Source organism: Polypterus senegalus, chromosome 1 (assembly GCF_016835505.1).
Source record: "Polypterus senegalus isolate Bchr_013 chromosome 1, ASM1683550v1, whole genome shotgun sequence".
Classification (NCBI taxonomy): domain Eukaryota; kingdom Metazoa; phylum Chordata; class Cladistia; order Polypteriformes; family Polypteridae; genus Polypterus; species Polypterus senegalus.
In genome coordinates this window covers 286590375-286612116 of record NC_053154.1, presented here as the reverse complement: position 1 = coordinate 286612116, position 21742 = coordinate 286590375, and the positions used below count along the sequence as shown (strand labels likewise).

At 34.6% G+C, this 21742-nt stretch overlaps 1 protein-coding gene across 36 annotated transcripts in view; it reads left to right on the top strand.

The window, feature by feature from the left end:
• tcf7l2 (transcription factor 7 like 2) overlaps nucleotides 1-19178 on the top strand; it is a 220568-nt gene extending 201390 nt beyond the window's left edge. For 3 of the 36 annotated variants that reach the window (XM_039776208.1, XM_039776271.1, XM_039776377.1), the window contains 7 exons: nucleotides 3243-3368; nucleotides 4104-4266; nucleotides 4799-4906; nucleotides 8201-8249; nucleotides 8764-8814; nucleotides 9825-9897; nucleotides 17127-19178. In XM_039776208.1, coding sequence (XP_039632142.1) covers nucleotides 3243-3368; nucleotides 4104-4266; nucleotides 4799-4906; nucleotides 8201-8249; nucleotides 8764-8814; nucleotides 9825-9897; nucleotides 17127-17532 — 976 coding nt within the window. In that variant the 3' untranslated portion in view covers nucleotides 17533-19178. Of the gene's footprint in view, nucleotides 1-3227; nucleotides 3369-4103; nucleotides 4267-4798; nucleotides 4907-8182; nucleotides 8250-8763; nucleotides 8815-9824; nucleotides 9899-10415; nucleotides 10490-11769; nucleotides 11799-17126 lie in introns of those variants that run through there. The other 33 variants (XM_039776173.1, XM_039776235.1, XM_039776202.1 and 30 more) reach the window with 27 other exon arrangements.
• Nucleotides 19179-21742: the final 2564 nt, after the last annotated feature.

Genomic DNA, 21742 nt, shown 5'->3' with positions numbered 1-21742 from the left:
AGGGGGGGCACAGATGTAATGTGTGTCTGTCTGTCTAGGTGGCTGCGTTTATATATTTAAATGTGTTTTATTCATTTAATGTAGTGCCAGACTGCTAACAGTTCTTTAAGGATTTTAGCTTATTTGTAAATGTCCCTAATTCATTATGGAATTATGTATTAATAAGTAAAAACATTAACTTGTTTACCAGAATAGGATATGGAATTTCTGTTTGAAACTGAAACACTGATGCGTCAAAAGGAATATGCAGATATCATCCGTGATTAAATTTTAATAAATACTAACAAAGAAGGAAAACATTATTAATGTGTGCTGTGCATGGAGCTACTATTGTTTTACCATGCAGATTATTTTCCCTACTCTGTTTAAAGTTTAAAAATCCTGAAGGGTTGGTTGTGTGGGGGTGGGTGTGTCCTTTTTTTTTTTTTTAAAGGAGCTGTGAAATAACGTTAGTAAAGCAAGCCTTCTTGTACCTAGTATTCCCTTGATATACCATCCAGTCAGCTACTTGGTTAAAAAAGAATATACAGCAAATTAAAGACATTATTTTGATAATGGGGTGACAGAAGTACACGTCTATTATCTGTGTGACAGTTATAGGAAATGTAGGCTCCTTGCCCTGTGCAGGGTAACCCTTTGATATGCATTCCATCCTGCCGCCTGGCTGCAATTTCTCAGAATTAAGTGATGGGTCATTATACTTTAAACACCATGGAGAAGACTGGATTGGCAATTAAACGGCACTCACTGACACTCATTCGTGCCACCCGGTGACCCCCTTTAGATTGAGATGTTGGAGCTTCGGGGCCCTCAGCCTGCTAAATTGGTAGAAGGCGCTTCTCCTGATGAGGGCCGACTCTGAAATCAGCCAGCTTCAAAGAGAGCAGAATCATGTATAAACCATAACGTGGGTGCGCTGTGGCTCAGAAAGGGGGTATAGAAAAAGGAGAAATTGGAGCCTGGTATAGAAGAAATGTAACAAGTGTATACGAAGAGCAAGGGAATAATGACGGACTCGCTGCAACTCAAAGGGGTTGTACTGCAGAAAGCAGCATCCCTACTGCTTGTGCATAAAATAAAGGCAAGTAGATGACATACCGTTAACAGAAACATGCCAATGATGAAGCAGTGTGCCGCAATTGGAGAAAGAAACCCCCTAGAGAGTGCCAGGAACAAAAAAAAATAGTTGTTCCTAGGAAGTTTAAGCCCATCATTATATTCTGGCTTCAAGCCATGCATCCAGACAGTGAGGTATAATGAGCTGTTTAGAATTTTTCATTTTTTCAATTTGATTTTGTGTATGACCATGTATTTGACGGATGTTTGTTAGGATTTTTTTTTTTTTTAAATTTTGAAAAGGTTATTTGAGCAGGATGATGTTGCAGATGAAAAAAGGCCTTTGAAATCAATTTAAAAAATGATCCTAGATTATGAAAATGTCCATATACATGAAGGTAAAAATTACTTAACACACCTGTTCACTGCCATAGTTGGTCAATTGTACATTTAAATGGTCTTCAAAATAGATTTCATTTTGATTTGAAGCCTGCACTTATACATATTTGACATTGAGATATAGTAATATGAAGTACCTGTGGAAGGAAAATTGAGTTCAAATCCTTTTCCTACAATTACTCAGTTTGTATGTCCCACCTATTTATGGTCTAGTATAAACTTATGCATGACTTTATCATGCGGTGGACTGAATTTTGTCCAATATTAATTCCTTACTGTGGCAGTATTCTATTCTAAATAATTTAGTGAATAAAAAGCAGGTGCAGATAAGCACTAAAGGTAGTATAAAGCTAATATAGGGTTTACCAGTGACCCTATATTAGAAGAAGCAGCTTTAAATATAACAGCTTTCCATATAATAAACATACAGTCATACATTGGCACAATATGCCCCTAATTCAGCACAATAATCTATTTTCTTAGTATGCTTTATTCATTACGGTGTTGTGAAGAGCTGCAACTTGTTCAAGTAGTTTTGGATGCAAGGAAGAAATGTCATTTCATTGAAGGATGTACATAGCCACTCATACATTGAACCTTTTTTCTAAATCTACCACACATTTCTAAATTTAATGATACTGTACATCTGTAAATCTTTATTTAAACAGTAATTGTATTTTTTTTTTTTTTTCACTTTTATTTTTTATGTGTTGTTATAATGACTGCAAATCCCCACCTGGTTTGAATTTGTACTACAATGGCAACATTTTAGCCTGTAAAGTATTATACAGACTAATCAGCTTTTAATAAAGGTGTAAGATCACTTTGTTCAACATGTCTAACATGCATATTAATGTTTCAGTTGATGTTATTAAAATTCAGTGAATGACAAAAGTATAATAATAAAGGCCTTGGCGGAAACCTCAAATATACCAGCTCAGAACTCTGACCAGCTGTGCCAAGTTACAGCTGTCAAGTAGGAAAGTGCTTCAGTAATACCTCTTAGAACAACAACAGAAGTGGTCCTGTTTTTACTTTGATTCATGACATCATTCCTCTTCTTAATCCATTAATGACCACTGCCTAATAGGGAGAGTTGCTTATGTATTTATATAGTTGTAAAGTATGTGCTTGTGGTGCATCATTCAATGCTTTTTGATATTTTGAAGCAGTCTAGTTATGCTTTATGCCAAATCAACATTTTTAAAATGTTTTTTTTTTTTACTTTTATGTCTTAGTCATATAATAATTGAAATAATTTTATTAGCCAGTCAGTATACTGCAGTGCTGAGTTAATATTTATGTGTTGCATTTACATTGTCAAGTAGTATCCTGTGTTCATATGTTTTAAGTTTTCATTGTACCAGTTTGTTCTCTAAACCTTCACTGACTAGACCTTATTAGATGCTATTGAATGTTTATTTGATTATTGTCAGTTTGTGGTAGTTCAAAGTTTTAAATGTCTAGATTTAGTTACTATTGTGTTGTAGGATATTAAGAAAATGTACTAACATGGTTTGTACTGCATTTCCTGCAATGAAAGTCATTTATGTAATTTTTCAAAACAGTGAAACATCTCAGTTGCATAATGTCGCTAATAATTAAAACAGACATTGTGAATTAAATAGCATCCTTATGAGGTTCATTAACTTGAAGGTGTCATGTTAATTAAATTTGACAACTTGCATATGCTAGTTCTGCATTCATTAATGTGTCTAAATCTGTGCCCACCTTTCTTGGCTCATTCACTTTTATTCTGACGATTTACACAGTTTTCTCACCTCTAGGTTTCCCCCACACATGGTCCCGCCACACCATAGTTTACACACAACGGGGATTCCTCACCCAGCTATAGTCACACCCACCGTCAAACAGGAGTCTTCCCAAAGTGACATTGGGTCCCTCAATAACTCGTAAGTTGTCTATGCTTTTTGCTTTTTTTTCCCTCATGTGAAAATGTATTTTTACTTTCTGCTGTTATAATTCATGTTCTTACACTGTCCTTTTGATGGTTATAATGAGAATGGTTTAAAGTTTAGCCTCTTTTATTGTGAGCATTGTTAAAAAGTACTATGTCATAATTTAGAAATGTCCATGCAAAGTTTTGCTCACAGACAAAAATGCAAAGAAAATAACATTATGAATGTCATTTTTTTACTTTCAGCAGTGATAAACATGTAAATGTGTATGTATTTTGTGGTTTTTCATAAATAAATAAATGTTTAGTAAATAAGCACACTTCATAATTGTAACAGCACTTTAAGAATGTACAAAAATTTTAATGAAAGCAGGCAATTCAGCCATATATAATTCAGTAATTTCTTTTTACCACTATTTTCTTAATAATATCATGTGGAGATTGTCTGTCCCATGATAATACTTTTTATCACTCCAATTCAATTTATTATCAATTTCTGAGTAAGAGAGGTTATTTTTCAAAGCTTGCAAAGAATTTACTTCTAACTAGTTTCTATTTTTCTTATCATGATTTTTCTAAAGAATATTGATATAACATTTATTTAATTACATTACTTTTACAAAGTTAAAGCTGAAATATTATGGAAAATGTAAATTTATTAAAGTGACATGTAGAAAGATATGAGCAGAAAACTTCTATAACTGTTTAACTCTTCATCCTCTCTATGCAGAAAACACCAGGATTCTAAAAAGGAAGAAGAGAAGAAGAAGCAACCTCACATAAAAAAGCCTTTGAATGCATTTATGTTGTATATGAAGGAAATGAGAGCAAAAGTAGTAGCAGAGTGTACGTTGAAGGAAAGTGCAGCTATCAATCAGATCCTTGGCCGGAGGGTAAGAGGCACTTTCTGTTTTAATGTTGGTGGCTTCTGTGAAATAAAGAGCTGATGTTATCAGCTATTTTTTTTCTTTGCATAGTACATCAGCAGCATGGTGTACTTTTACCTCTTGGCCAGAAGGAGTCAGATTCAGAAAAACAAGATAGTGGATATTTGCTCCTTCATCCTAGCATTCCCCCGCTAGCTTTTTTAATAATGAAGCCGTATACCTCTCAGGATAGTGACCAGAGTGTAACTGGCTATGCATATTTTTACTGTTTGGAAAATCTCTTAAAAAATTTCTTTATGCATTTTGCTACAGAAAACAGCAGTTTTGAAAAAGCAGTGGTTTTACTTATTTATTTATTTGGGTTTGTTTTTTTTCCTATTAAATGGTACATAGTGTACCAGATACATTATATTAATCATTAGCTAGTTATTGATGATGTTTTTGCGTTTCATTTAATACACTATTTATTGTGATTCATCATCTACAGGCCTGTGATTTATTCATGTGATTTTTTTTTTTTTTTTTTTTCTTTTATTAGTGGCATGCATTGTCTAGAGAAGAACAAGCTAAATATTATGAACTGGCAAGAAAAGAGCGACAACTGCATATGCAGCTTTACCCGGGTTGGTCAGCACGTGACAACTATGTAAGTTTTTATGTTTAAATTTTACATACAGTAACTTTCTTAAGTCTTATGCACTACTGGAGAGTTTATTTTAAGGATACTCAATAGTTTTAAGTTCACTTCCCTTTGCTTCATGACACAAAAGTGGAAGTGAAACCATCAATTATTAAGATGATGTGATGATTAACTTACTTCAATTTTTCCAGATTTCCCAAGGTTTCTCTACCTAAAATATCAAACCTTACAGTCATAAGTGAGCTGCTGGTGCTTTCCACATTTAATATAAGGCCAGTTCTGTTCTAACAGGCTAGTGTTGGATAGGTCTTAGCTTTGTTTACCCACCTTTTTTAAGATGGGAAAAGCTAAAAGCACTTTCGCATGAGGTATTATAGTTTGTCTTTAAGTTTACCTTTCTTTAAATTTCTTTAAATCTTTCTTTAAATAAAAAAAATTATTTTCCCTAACAAATTCCTTGCTTATTGTTTTTTTTTTTTTTTTGTAAAGGTAGTACAACAGGATATGGAAAATTGTCAAAAGTAGATATGTTGGTGTGTCCTAAAACTTATTGGCCTTATGCTTTTGGAAGAAGCATAAATATTTTAAAGAATATGCAAAGTTTAGATTTCATTACCGCTAAGATCTTGTGGAGGGTGCTTAAAAAAGAGTAAACGGATGAAAAACAAATTATATTTATTGTCTTGGTCTTTACATAACCATAGAATTAATGGCAAATTGCACAATTCTCTTTCTTAACCTATACTTTAATCTACATCTAGATGATTTCATTTCAGTCTTTTATATCTGTAATGTATTTAGTCAAAAAATAAACATAGTAAATATATTGTTTAAATTAATCATTATGTAAAATATATACAGCTACACACTTGAGGATTTTTTTAACTATTTTAGCTGATATTAATGTTTTGCGCCAATTTCAAGTGATTTGGGCCTGTAACATATAGAAATATACAAATAATTGGCTTATTTTACAGGGAAATGCAGAGGTTTGTTAGTAAATAGCAAGTCTTCAGCCAGGGAAGAGACGAAACATTTAATCCAGACGTCCATTTGATTATGCCACTTTTATCATAGTACAATAAATGTACATTGTAGTAAAGCATTTTCTATTCGCAAATACAACAGTAGAATTAGTATACTCGGTGAGTAGCAGTGAAACGAATAGTTTTATACAGCAGAAAATAGCTGTTACTGATACTTCAGCATCTATAAAAGATGCCATAGCCATCATCTTCAGATACTTGTTCCTTTATATCTGACTATGCTTTTCTGTCTCATCATGGCTTTTTTTTTTCCTGAAATGCATTTTTGTGTGAGATTGAGTGCATTGTGCATAAAATTTAATTTTCTGGAAACAGCAGTAGCAAAAGCAAAATTATTACAGAACCTAAGCACAGCTGCTGTTTTGCCAGTGTTAGCAATTGTGATGTTGGTGATTTCACTGGTGAATGTCCTCCCCCTTTCTTTGAACTGCCATATTTGAATGGTACTGACCTATAAAATTATGCAGTCTCATTAATTAATGTAATTCAGCAGTTCCCACTAAATTCTTGTAATGGTTACCACCAGGAGTTTAAGACGTGTCTGTATTAAGAGAATTTTGCCTTGGATAAATACAAGACATAGTAAATTGTTGCGAAATACATAATGATTGCATGTAAGATTATTTTATTTGTTTCATTTTAGGTGATGGTGTTAATTATTTATAAGAAATGCTTGTGTTGTTTACTACAGTTTCATTTTTTACCTACTCTGCATCCATGTCACTCTCCACGATACTTTTATTTATTTACTGCCTCACTCATCTCCTGCTGTTTTTGCCATGCATTGAGATGTTCTTTTGAATAGAAAGTAAAAAAAAAATCTTTTAGTGTAAATTTGAGGCCAGATTTTACTGAAGCTTATAGCAAGGGAAAATACATAAGAGCTAAACATGCAAAGCTCTCCAACTTTTATCTCAATCAAAGCTAATAAGGGTTTTGGGGTGGGTATGAATGCTTTCTGGATGCATTGATCCTTGCTCATATCTGAATTGTACAGAAGCAAAGTGTTTTAAATACCTTCATTTACTATACAGTAAGTTGTATATATTTAAATAAGGAAAATAAAGAGTCATTGGTTGTGGTAACTGATAAAACTGTCATTGCCAGTTTTATTTTAACATTATGGTCATAAAGGTTTTATGTGATTTAGATGCTTTAAGGTATTGTACAAATATATCGAAAAGAAATATTTCAGTAGTATCTGCTGTTCCTCATGCTTACAGCTTTTGACCTCTGCTATATGAGCAAAAGAAAAAAAAATTACAAAGTGTAGCAGACTTTATTCCTTTATCAGTCTGGGTGTATAGAAGTCTCCAAGCATGACTCAAGTAGGAAAAAGAACAAGAAAACAAATATTCTAAACTCCAGTTGGAGATCTTTTGGAGCGGAGGGTCAATTTAAGATGGGTATTTGAAACTTTTTGAACATCACTTGGGGAATAGTAGGATTCTCCAGGCTGTTAGGCAAATTCACACCAACACAATCACCCAGAGTGCCTGATTTTGGTCTGCTATAAAGTGTTTATGATACAGCGTGCCAGGGGCAATAGAAGACTTCTAGGAATTGAATTGCTTTATAATCTGATTGAGTGGTCTCTGCTTACTCGAATGAATCATCCATGCAAGTATTGTGAGGTGAAAGGATCATTTCAGTTACTTGATGCTAATGTCAACTCAAAGGTATTGTTGCCGTTTGAAACTGTGGAGGATGGATGCTTTTGTGTAAATTGTCAAAAGATGTTTTTACAGGCAAAAAAGAAGTAAGGCATGACTTAGGTTTCAAAAGAGCAGAAAACGCTTGCACATATTTTGCCTGCACCAAAAAACATCAGTCCATTAGAGGGGTCAGAAGACCCACAAAATTTAGGATATTTTCAGTTCTCCTGTTTTCTTCTCCACAAGCCTAAAGATACTAGGTAACTAATGTAGTTGAACTGGGGTCTTCTTGCTGCTCTAGGCAGGAACACCAAACTCTTACTTGTCTGCAGCAGCCTGAGGTTTTGATGCTAAGTTAAAGTTTTCAGTTTGATGGAAGATGAAACCACTATTTTCCCCTCCCTACGTGTCTCCTTCTTTCAAGCAGACGTGTTTGTTTAATATAAAAGAACCACAAGTTCCAACGATCTGCAGGCACTTTGCACAGTTATAACTATGAGTACACATTTTATTATATGATTTTTATATTTTTGTTATGTACAAAATAATAACTAAGGTTTCTTTTTATTTCTTTTTTAATGGTATTTCAAAATAAAAAGGGAAAAAAAAAGAAGCGAAAAAGGGATAAGCAACAGGGAGAGACCAATGGTAAGTGAGCAGCAATTATCTCTTATAATAGAGGGTAGCGATCATGTGTCAGACTTGTGACATTTCAAAGATAAAAGGGCTAGGCTTTTGCCTGGCATATTTAGATCTGGTTGCTAGCTAGTGCATCATTTAAATGTTGTAATGTACTGTTTGTTACTACCCCTTTGTTAAAAGCTAATACAAACTGCCAGTGCATGAACTAGACATATTGATGTTCAGGTTATTATTGCAAGAGCTATTAACTGGAAAAAAATGTTATATTAATGCCTGTGCCTTGGCTATGAGTTTGTTTGCTTCTTTATGTTAGATGTTAACTTGGGCTGTACCCGTGTTCTGATGCATGCCTTACAATAATCATCCCCATCTTAAATTAAGGAGGTTTGCTAATTTTGTTTCATATCTTTTCTTTTATTTCTTCTGTGCGTTAAGCAAATACTGCATAGCTAACTTGTTATTGCAGCCAATAAGAGTCTAGATACATTTTTGAAGGCCTTGTATTTGTTCTTTTTTTCAGAACACAGAGAATATTTTCCAAATCCTTGCCTTTCACTTCCTCCGATTACAGGTGCTAATGTCATTTTGAGTCCTTCAATTACTAACTCATGCTTTCTTTTCATTTTTTTTTTTAACTGAAAGAAATTTATAGCTTGTGTAATATTAATATATTAATTTAATAAAGGGTAAATAACTGATGTTTCTATTTTTGTCTTTTCAGCATCTTATATATTTTTGCTTTTTTTGTTAAATGACTTAAAACCCAGTTATGGGAGTACAATGACTCTGTAATTTAAAATATTGCAACATTTAACATTCTCCTATTGGCATATTTAATGTGCAGTATTACTTTAAAGTGACTGTGCTGAAATGAAATTTCTCCCGTTGATAACTAAAAGTAAACCTCCTTAATCTAACTGCTTAGTACTTACCCTTTTCCATTTTTATCTTTATATAAAAAAGCATGTTCAAGCAGTAATTCTGCCTTGCTCATTCTATGCAGTAACTTTACTTGAAGTGAATTTATATACTAATAAATATATATATGAAAATATGTATATATATAAATATATATATATGCAATCACTAATTAATCATCTAATCTTCGCTAGCTTCACTGCTTTATCTGCTAGGACTAATGTCCTATTCTGCAGTCTGCTTCCTTTCACTTACAACATTTCTTTCTAGACTAAAAAATAAATTGTGCCAAAAAAAAAAAAGCTGCCATGTCCCATTTTTTAAATAAACACCTGGCTGTTTTTTTGTTTTTTGTTTTTTAAATGTAGTAAATATCAATTTTAATGATCTTTTAAAAACTAATGGACTCCCTTAACTAAACAAATTAAACATTCATTTTATCTGACTAACAATGTGTTTAAGGCAGTCAGTCCTTTAGAAAAGGGATACTGCAGCTTTAATTGCCATACTTTCCCATTTAAATTTTTTGGCTAAAATGTTCTTTTAAGGGTTAATACGTACATTTATTAATTGGTGATAAATTCATTCATTCCCCTTATTTTTCTTTATTTCTCTCTTTCTTTCTCTTTCCTCTGTGCTCGCTTCTTTCTTCAATTCGTTCAGACCTGAGCGCTCCTAAGAAATGCCGAGCGCGCTTTGGCCTTGATCAACAGAATAACTGGTGCGGTCCGTGCAGGTGTGTATAGTATTCCCAGACTTGCTATGGCTGGTTGCAGCTGGTTTTGAATTGGTACTTTCTCCTTTCTGGCTATCACCTTTTATTTTTCTCTTTATTTTATTTTTAATTCTCCATTCCTTCTTGCCTCTGTGACTTCTTGGTGAGCTGGGTTTAGGCTGGAAACAATTTCTGCGGCTTTCAATAATTTTTGCAGGCATTTCTTTTTTTATTTAAGAGTTTATTTACCTTCAGTCTAGGATAAAAAAGATAAATTCAAGGATAAATGATTTATTAAGAAATCCTAAAGGCACTTGCCACAGCTTGGATTGGCATTGGTTTGAAGAGCTCTGTTTGAAATAGCCAGTATAGATCATTGCTTGATTTAAAGTACAGAAATAATTGCAAAATGTTATTTGTCTGGCAAGAGGAAATTACCAGTGAATGTAGCTGAAATGCTAGCTTCAGCTAGATATCACACCCAATGACCAGTGTCTACTTTTTGTTGTTATATTTTTGTGTTTACCTTTGGCTAACAGATGCAAATACTCCAAAGAAGTGCCGTGCATTGTTCGGACTTGACCAACAGAGTTTATGGTGCAAACCATGCAGGTATATTCCCAGCAGACCTTTTTGGGAATGAAGGCAATAAAAAAATCTCTGTTTGACATAATTTAATGACAATCATTGCTTCATACACTCTGCTTGAATACTTCTGTCGCAAAGGATGGTGCAGTTCACTCTGATTCTTTTTTGCTGGTTTATTGTGGGGAAAAGTGGCCAGTGCTATGATAATTACTTTAACAATCAGTTAGCCAGTTAACTGTTCTTTATTTGTTGCCTCATTTGTAATGAACAAAAACAAACAACAAAAAAAAAGAGTTAAGAACAATATTTGAATGAAAAAGTAATTATGGAATAGAATAAAATTGTAACAGTTATAAAGTAGAAATAAAGGTGTAGTATTAACAGATACTAAGAGGAAAAACATGACATCAAGAATAGAATAATAGATATGAAACTAGACCTGGTTTGCCACAGTAAAGCATGGCAGGGTGTACTGTATATCACAGTTGCAAAAAGATGTAGTAAAGACAAGTTATTTGCCTCTGTTTAAATGTTACTACTGAGTAAACTTTGTAAGGATGAAGATATGTAAGTAAACACTCAATAAAATTTTTATAGTTGGCTTTAAGAAAAGTCTCATCAAAATATCTTCTTTTCTTTGCAAGTTTGTCAGTGTAGACCACAACAATATTTTAGGCTGTTTGTTAATTGCTTTGCAAATTAATTTTTTTAATTTAATGCCAAAGGAGAAAACAGTACAGTTGATCAAAAAGATAGGAGATATTTTTGTAAATACAAATTGATGACCTAAAATTAACTCAGATTGGCAGAACGTGGAATGAATCCTGTATTTGTTGTGCTGTAATTGTATAAATTGCTGTATAAACTGTGTAATATTACATACAATAAAAATATACTACATATCAGTTTCAGACCCACATGTATTAATTGTATACTGTTAAATAGTTCTTGTATGCTGAATAGTATCCAGAATGCTGATTTTAAGCATTTTAAAATTCATTTGTAAATGTTTTGTCATATACTGTGTGAAATAAAGTGCCGAAAATACAGTATATTCAGTATATCTAGGGTAGTATTACTTCTCTCTCTCTTTTTATATTAGAATTTGTCACAGTTTTATTGGCAACTTTTTCCCCACAGCCAATCAAAAAAGTTTTTTTTTTTCTTTTCCCACTACTGGTAATCCTCTAGTGATTTCTTGTTTTGTGAATGTTTTCCCTCTATAGCATAATTTCTCCTTAATGCACCTCCCTGCTTAATAACCTGACATAGCTTAAACCTGTTATTTCTTTGTTCTAATACAAGCAGTCTTTGAATTTGGAATATTTTCATGGTAGGTATTTGTTTCTGCTAAGTAATACCCCCCCTCTTTGTGACACTTGATGTCTTTCTTATTGGTCCAGGGGTCTCTTAAACTTTCTCAACTATTGTCTACTGTAAGATGTGTATGCTGTAATGAACAGTAACTTTATAATACCTGATTGACTGCTTATTTCATATCAAAGGTGCAATTTCCAAAAATGTTGAAAATGAAAAATTCTTGTACAGAAGGGAAAGTTTTAGAGACTCTTGTTCCAAATACCATTTTTATTCATACTGTACACATTGTGTGGTGCAGGGATTTATCACATATATTTGTTTTTGGTTGTTTACATGTGAATTTATTTATTTTAAAATAGCTTTAACTCTCCCACTGTTTTTTGGGTATTCAGAAGCCTTGCTACTAGAGCATACATTTGTGATTAATTTTGTGACAAGTATAAAAACACTGATCAGCCACAACATTAAAGCCACCTGCCTAATATTGTGTAGGTCCCTGATGTGCCACCAGAACACCTCTGACCCATCGAGGCACGAACTCCACTAGACTTCTGAAAGTATTCTTTAGCAGTAAAACCTTTATGTTCTTTAAGCTGTGAGATGCAGCCTCAATGGATGAGACTTGTTTCTTCATTCAAACCCACAGATGCTCTAGGGCACAGGTGTCGAACTCCAGGCCTGCAGGGCCGCAGTGACTGCAGGTTTTCATTCTAACCCTTTTCCTAATCGGTGACCTGTTTTCACTGCTAATTAACTACTTGTCCCTTCATTTTAATATCCCTTTTAAGGATTCAGTCCTCTGAATTGATTCTTTTCTTCATTAAATGACAGCCAAACAGAACGAGACATGAAACGAGCCAGCAGATGACCAGCTAAATTGGGGTTTCAAACTCCAGCCAATTTCACTCCAACCAGTTCCTTAATGAGTAGCCGATGCTTGCTGTTAATTAACCCCATTACTTAATTCCACGGCTTGCTGCTGCTCTTATTCTGCTCCAGTAGACATTTCCAAAATTGTTGATTTTCTGTTTCTGATTATATACCTGAGAGATAAACCTTACAGAGACCATCACCTTTCTTTATGTTCAGATAATGTGGTGAGCTGGTCACTTGCTCGTTTTGCGTCTCATTATTGTTTGGCTGCTAATTAAGGAAAAAGAAATAACTAAGCGGCCCGAGTCAAGCTAATTAAAACTAAGGCAGAACAAGTGAATTAGCAGCAAAAACTAGTCACTAATGAAGAAGAGGGTTATGGGGTTGAGATCTGGGGAATTTAGAGACCAAGTTTACACCTTGAACTTCATGTTCCTCAAACCATTCCTGAACAACTTTTGCTCTGTGGCAGGACACATTATCTTGCCTAAAGAGCCCACTGCTATCATAAAATACCATTGCCATGAAGAGGTGAATGTGGTTTACAACATTCTTTAGGTAGGTGGTATGTTTCAAAGTAACATCCACATGAACACCAGGACCTAAGGTTTCCCAGCAGAGCATTGCACTCTCTCCTATGGCTTGCCTTCTTCTCATAGTGCATCCTGCTGCAGTCTTATCCCCAGGTAAACAACACACATATACACCCAGCCGCGCATATGATCTAAAAGAAGATGTGATTCATCAGACCAGACCACCTTTTTTCCGTTGCTCCATGGTCCAGTTCTGAGCTCACATTCCCATTGTAATTTCTTTTGGCAGTGAACAGCATGGGCACTCTGACCTGTTTGTAGCTGTGCATCCCAATATATGTTGCAAGCTGCAAAGCACTGTGTGTTCTTGGACTTTTTTTATGGCCAGTTTTTCAGCAGTATGTGATATAGTAGCTCTTCTGTGGGATTTAACCAGACGGACTAGCCTTCACTGACTACCTGCATCATTGAACCTTGGGCGCCCATGATCCTGTCGCTGGTTCATTGGTTGTCCTTCTTTGGGCCATTTCTGAGATGCTCTGACCCAGTCGTTCAGCCATCAAAATTTTGCTCTTGTAAAAATTGCTCAGATCCTTACACATACCCATTTTTCCTGTTCTCAGCCTGTCACCTTCAAGAACTGGCTGTTTTGATTGTTGCCAAATATATCTCACCTCTTGACAGGTGCCACTGTAAGATAATCAGTGTTATCCGTTTCACCTGTCGGTGGTTTTAATGTTGTGGCTGTCAGTGTAGAAACAAATTTGTTGCTTTTTTATTTTCTTAAACTAAAGACAGCTCAATTCTATGAAATTCTGGTTTAAAGAGCATTAATTTTTAATCTTTAGACAATTTAGAACTGGAATTAATTAATATTTAATTTGATATTTACTAGATGAGCACAGATAAATAAGAATGCATTTAGGTTCATATACAGTAAATGTGTCAATTTTTCAGTTTATTTTTGGCAGGTAAAAGTACTTAATTGGATTATATAAACCACATATTTGATACATTATGTATACCCGAACTTCCTCTTCTAGCAAGTATTTGGGCCTTGCCCCTGCACAAGGTGTACATTTGTGTGAATAACTGAGTGCTTTTGACACTCAGATTATGTGTGCTCCCTTGATCCATTGGGAGTTTTGAAACCAGTCTACATTTTGAACATCTTCTCATTGCATGAAACCTTGTTGTCTGCTTACTTCTAATCTTCTTAACACTTAACCCTACATATCTTATGAACAGAATGTAAATTAAATTGATGATGTTATTTTTAATCATTTTGTTCACAACAGAGTCTTGGCTTGCTGACATTTACCTTTCATTGTTCATGTATGTTTGACAATTCTGCTTCATTTACACAAGCACTATTTTCAATGAAATTTTTGATAAATGCATGGAACTATTTGCGGATTCTGCATAAACTGACAGTTTGTGCAATATGATTATAGTTATTTAGTACTCACAATTGTAATCATCTTAGAGAGTCACAATTTATGTGGTGTTTAACATATTAAAAGATGCACATTTATAAGATAAGAAGATATATACTGCCAAAAGTTTAATTGTTGCGTAATAGCAGTGTTTGTGCATTGTAAAAGGTAAACAACTGTCACAAAAATAACAATAGGTCACTTTTCTTTTTTTTTTTTTTTTTTTTTGAGACGTCACATCTTTATGAAGTTTTAAAGCTATCATTAAATAAATGCTACTTACATGCAAACCGGTTGAATTGACCATGTTTACATCATACTGTATACCATTTAATATTCGCAGACCAGAAGAGGAAATGATCACCGTAAAGTATGTTTTAAGTTTTCCCATACACTGATATAAGTAATTGTATGTATGAGATAGGTGCTGTCTTTACTGTACTTATTGCACACCAAGCAATTTAGAATTTAAATACCAATCCATTAAATATTGGCAATGTTAAATATATTTCCAGTTTGGTATAGTTTTATCATTCATTTAGCATTTACTAAGGGAGACTTGTGCTGTATTTTTGGACACATACACAAAATAATACTGGATAATGGAATAAATTGTACTTATTTTTGTCTTCCTTCTTAGTTTTCCTTACATTTATCATCTGTCTTATTAATATCCATTATATTGGTAATGTTAGGTTCCTGTTATGATCAGCCTATGTTAGTCTGCCATGAGTGATGCCTTTGGAGGTTCTTTTGGCAGTCTGTGGAGTTTTGTTACATTTTATTCATTCTTTGGTCAAATACATTGTATGTAAAGATAGTACTATATTAATTGGCAAGTAAGCCAGTAATATACATTCACATTTTCTTTTCACTACTAGATAGATTGAAGGCTTATCTTACCAGGATTGTTTTCACAAACATGCACGTCCTGCCCCTCTTCCCTTTAAATCTGCTTTATTTTGATATGCCATGTATTTCTATACATCCATTTCTTCTTTTCTAATTTCAACTCACAGCATGAATACTTCTCAGTATAGCATGTGCTGCTCCTGCAGGCTTTAATGGCTTTAACAAATTTGTGCCCATTTTTTTTTTTTTTTTTTTAATTATATAAATTCTGACGTTGAAATGCTGCTTTTAAGCGCATCAGTGCATACAGGCTGGGTATAACTTGCGAAACAATTCTTATCTGAAAATGAGAAATTAAAAAAATAATAATTTTAATTACCTGTTGGTGTATCATTATATTTTGTAATGGAATTACTTTAACAGTATTAACATTGTTAATTACATTTCCTAGTCTTGATACATTGTTTTAAAAATAAGTATATGGGAAGAACTACAGGAAATAATAAAATACCCTTTGGCCTCATCACAGAACTTTTAGTATACATTGAAATGGTACAAGCTAAAGTCCAATTTGGGGATAAAACAAAATACAACAATCACTGTTTTGACTGCATAGTAATTATTTTTTGACTAAGGTAATGTAAATAACTGAGAAAGAAATTATGTAGACTTGCATTCTTTATTTTAGAAGCTGTTTATATCACCCATTTTTGTACACAAGAAAGCCATTTCAGATGTTGGACATCACTTTACACTTGAGTAATGCTCCCGCTTAAAATGAGCTGAGCTATTGTCAAGAAATTTGTGGCCACAATAAATCAAGACGCAAATATTGTGACATTGACATGCCTGAAATTCAGTGTGTTTGTTTAATGAGCTTGATCAATGTTTCCACACTCAACAGAGTAAAAATTTAGCAGAACTCTCCTTGCTAAGCAAGACAGAAGCTGATTATTTGTTTCTTGGTATTTACTAAAACTCTGTAAATCAATGCTTCACCAAGTGGTTGCAGCCTTCCAAATTGGCATTTTGGCCGTGCACTCCTGCCTGTAAAAACCCAATTACCAGATATCCACAAAAAATAAAACTGGTAACTCGTTCAGAATTCTAGCTGAAATATCAACAGGATAGTTAAAATATCTTCAAAAGTTCAAGCCCTATCACTGAATCTTTAATATCTAGCCACAGCCTGCAGGCCGTAGAACCAGTTATTTCTGTTACTCTCTTCTGTTTTCTCCTCTCCCTTCATTCATTCCTGCTTTCCACTGCTGTTATTCTTTCTCAGTTATGTTTGGTTGTCAATGAGATTAGACATCCATATTTCTATACCTTTGTAAAGTATACAATTTACAAGGCAAGCCTGTGTAGAGACTTGTATGCTGCTCATATGTCTACAGGCACTCCTGTAGATTTGTCAACTTTTGTGTATTAAATGCTAATTTTTAAAGCAAAGACAACTATTAATTTAGAACAGCATTTACCTGCATGTCTCACTCCTTCATTCCGAAAGTAGATTCATTTTAGTCTTGAGTTTATTTGATTGCCATAAAAATTAATTCCAGCATATTTTAAAGCCATTGTGAAATGCTTTTAAAACATTTTTGTCTATTGAACCTTTGTTTACAGATAATTGTTTCCCTATTTCTAGGAGAAAAAAAAAGTGCATTCGCTACATACAAGGTGAAGGTAGCTGCGCCAGCCCACCCTCTTCAGATGGAAGCTTATTAGACTCTCCTCCGTGTTCTCCGTCTATGCTAGCCTCACCCTCAAAAGACTCAAAATCACAGACTGAACAAATGCAACCTCTCTCACTGACTATGAAACCAGACCCTTTGGCACACCTTTCAATGCCACCCTCATTAGTACTCCTGGACAGCCCAGCTGGCAAATGTGGCACACAAAATGGGACACTGGACCACCCAACCATCTCATCACAACAGACTGCATCCTCCTCTTCACTGGCAAGACCTTCAACATCTTTGTTGCATTCCCATAATACCATCACTGGAACTCAACCCCAGCCTCTTTCGCTTGTAACCAAGTCTATAGATTAGCTTACAAATTTAATGTTCTTTTTGTTAATTTTATATAAATATATATTTTTTGTTTTTGTGTTAATTATGTCTTTTAAATTAGTACAGTGTTTGTCAAGTTCATTGGTCAATATTTGACCCATCATTATTTCAATTGTAGAGAAAAAGAAACTTGCAGATTATGAGCTTTGTGGTTCTGCCAATTTTTGTTTTTAATTAACAGCCTTTTATGTGTGAAAGATGGAAAAAAAATCACAAAAATATTATATTTCCAATAGGTGAACTATTGAAAGACTGAAATGTATCTTTTTGAAAAGCTGTTATAACATTGCCTCCCCTCTTTTTCATTTTTTTTTTTTTTTTTTTTTTTTTCTGGAAGGAGTTGGTTCTTCTTCATTATTTGTATTAAATACGAGCTTGCGAATCAATCATACATATTACATCTGTTAAACTTTGAGAGCACGGTGAATGCAGTGCCACTTCAACAATTGTGCGGAACAACTTTTATTGTGATGTTACTTGTTATTGTTTAAATGTACAGAAATATTTGGGGGAGATACTGTGTTAATATGCATTGTTCCATGGCGTTGTATTTGGGGTATTGGGACTGGACTTAGTGGGTTTGGGGTTGGGAGTGGGAGGCCTGGGGTTTTGACACAAATCTTTACAACGCTATAGAACCAGTAGTATTTATTGCTTTAGAAATTGCTTGTTGTATCATGTATGTTGTCCCTTTTTAAATATGTTCTTTTTGTTATTTTGTTTCCTGAAAACATTGTATAAAGATTTTTTTCTTAGCATAAAGCAACTTATATATGGGTCATTTGTACAATAATTTTAAATTTTTTTTCCTTACAAAACACGTTCACCGCCAAATGGACGGAATACAGTTCTTTTTAAAGGAGAGATATGCTCAACGTTATTCTATGAAACAAAAAGCCATTTTACAAAAGGAAACTTGAATGCGCCAAGGGGGAAAGTGATTTTAAGAGTAAAAAATGACTAATACCCTACTTTTACTCTACAGTTGGGTCTGTAGCAGACTGTAGACTTGCATATAAATTTCTGTGCCAAACTTTTCTTCTCCCTATGTTATAGCAGTAATTTTTTTAATCATATTTTGCTGTGACGTTACATAGATTGCTATGTATGTAGAATAAATGTTGCTATGACAGATGTGTTTGGTAGCAGATTGTCAAATAAAAAATAAAGATAAAAAAGAAAGACATATACACCCCCTTCTGGGCCAAATTATAAATATGAGGGTATTAAGTAAATTAAGACATGAAATGAAAAAAAAAAAAACTGCCACTATACAGTACACTACTAAGCATAGGTAGAGCTAAAAACAGGCATGTTGATGTTGCAAAAGGCTGTACAAAGTTACCAGAAAATCATCCATTTGGTGCCATAGTAGTTGACATGACGCGACTGTAACCCGTCTCGGTTTTTCTCTGGTTTACTAAGATGCTAATGTTGACATTTTTGTGAATAGTTTGAATGTTTCCTAACGGCTGTGATGTTCCTGTTCTATTTTATGCTCTTATTCTTTTTTTTTTTTTCCATTTCAATGGTTTAAAAAACATTTTTGTAATGAATAAATGTTCATGCTGTACAGTATCTGTAGCATGCAGTTCTGGATTAATAAAAGCAATTTAGTATGTGCAGATACATTTTTGCTATTGTCTTATTGTGAGAGATGGTACAATGGTTTTACTTCTGTAGTATTTCTTAGAGTTTATAGCACGCATAAGATGCCTAGATGGAGGATAAAAGCATTTTCCAGGTTCTAAGCCTACCTTCTCAATATTACACGCAAGGTCCAGGACTCTAATGTTAGTTTACCTCCATTCACAGTCTCTCATACTGGGCCAGTTCAGGTCTCGAAGTACCCTGACACAGGGGGTTGGGAGAGACTTGGAGGACACAACACATAAAACCAACTCTCTGACCATGGGGACGCGCTGCCATAAGCTTTTACTAACTAAACTGTGAGCATATGGTATATAAAATGTCTTCTAATTATACACAACAATAAACTAACAGCTTTGAAATATTCAAATATACGTTTACCATTCCGTATGTAATAGTAATATGCTTACATGTTTCACTGTGGCAGTTTTTGTCACTGCCCTTACTTCAACTTGCTAACAATTTAACTTATTCTGATTTTACAAAACTAAATGTAAAAAGTGACATAATGCTCAAGCAGCATCAATAGGAACAAAAGAAGTGACAATTACATAAGGCTAGTGTTCTTGTAAGGTGGGTTGTAGATGCTGGACAATGTCATGATTTGCAATTAATGATAAAGAAACTGCTTTTTGACTTGACGTGTTGCTGCCACCAGGGATAGATTTGTGAATGGTACGGGGTGATCTGATGCAGAAGTTCACCCTGGACTCATTCACTCACTCACTGAGAATGCTTATGTGAAATTTAAGGACCACTGACTGATTCTTCTCCTCAAGATAAATACTTTAGACTGCTTGTAAGAAGCACATCGAGGAGTGTGGATTTTTGGAGGACTGGGACACGCTGGCTACTTTCACTTCATGTGGGACTCTTTACTTCAAATATGAATCAAAAAATTTTAGCTTACTGCTTTAGGCCACTTGCAGAAAATGTGGCTTGTTGGAAAGGGGAGAAACTCTGGTGGTTTAAATTGTGCAAAGAAAACCTTTCTAAACCATTGCAAAATTAAGATTTTAATGTAAACCTGCTTTATTGACATGCGCATGTTGCTTTTGACTCCTGAGATCATTCTCATAAGCCAAACCTGTGTATATCAAGAGCATATATGAGGCACCTTCTCCATACAGCATGCTAAGAGGATGTTTGGAGGGCAGGCAGAATTCTCTGGGACAAAAATGAAAGCTGTTTGCTATGGAGCCATGCTGTCATCGTGCTGGCCTGGATGTAACTTGAAAAGAGAAATGCTTGCTTTTCTGCTGTCTGTTTTTTCTACCTGGGCTTATAAAGCCTAACTTAAGTCCATCATACACACTTTCATACTGGGGCCAATCTCGAATACACTTCTAATAAAAAGGGATTTTTTAAAGTATGTATTTCAATGTTTCCTTTTACAAATAGAGAATGTAAGAAATACGCATTCCATTACTGCACTACTTAGATTTCAGAACGCAAGGATGTTGTTGTGAATGACAAAATAAACCTCTTTAGCAGAATTTACAGTATAACTAGGATTGATCAGTGAAATTAGAGGGGTTTTTTTTTCTTTTTCCCCAGTAATTATGCTGTGTTCACCAGTGACCTTGTTTGCCAAATATTTTCCTGGAAATTTACCGGAAAAATGTTTTCTAATCTCCCCCCAACACCCCACATCCCCTCCCACCAAAACACACACAATGCTTTGCAAGTCCAGCGTTTCATCACTGAGCAGTAGCACCAATGTTGGATGGGACAGATCAGAGCATTCCCCCCTCGCCAATAGATAGCACCGATCATAATAATGGGCTGAAAATTAGTGGAAAAATGTAAGAACTGGGAACGTGCGTCGATGTGTTCATGTATTAAAGGTAATGTCTTTCTGTATGATCTTGTGCGTAATAATGAGCCTACCCCTTTAATAATACTACCCAGGGTGCTATGCAGTTGATGCAAACAGGAAGGATTGAAGAATCCACACGCGTTTGTGTTGCGGAAGCAGTGAGTGAGCAAGCAAAAGTGTCGGGGGATGGGGAGGTGGAAACCACCAAAGTGTACTTTTAAGTTCGGCTGAGGTGGTCATCTGCTATGGAATCCGAGAGGGTTTGGGGGAAAGCTTTCCTGAATTCATGCTTCCTATTTGCAAAAAACTGTTTCTCTTCTGATATTTAGTTCTGTTCATTTTTTTCATGATGGTGTAGTGGTTAGCACTGTGGCTTCGCAACTCCGATCTCATTTTTGGTCACAATAATTGGTCCAGCTCAGTTAACAAATGCATCCCTAACCTTCAGGGACACAAAAAAAAAAGCATATTGCACCAATATAATCCACTCAGAACTAACTCAGTTTCTCCTTCATTCCATTGACTTGACATTTATTTTGTTTAGTTCCCAAATGTTTCCACGTTTTCCTGGAACTCAAGGTGATGCAAACTCTGTGGGGGTTGCTCATCGCTACTTATAGCCTTTGTAATAAAATCCGGTGCTGTCACCTCTTCAATGGTCAGATCTGAATCTCAGTCTGGTCCTTGAGTCTGTGCGGAGCTTGCCAGTTCTCCCCAAGT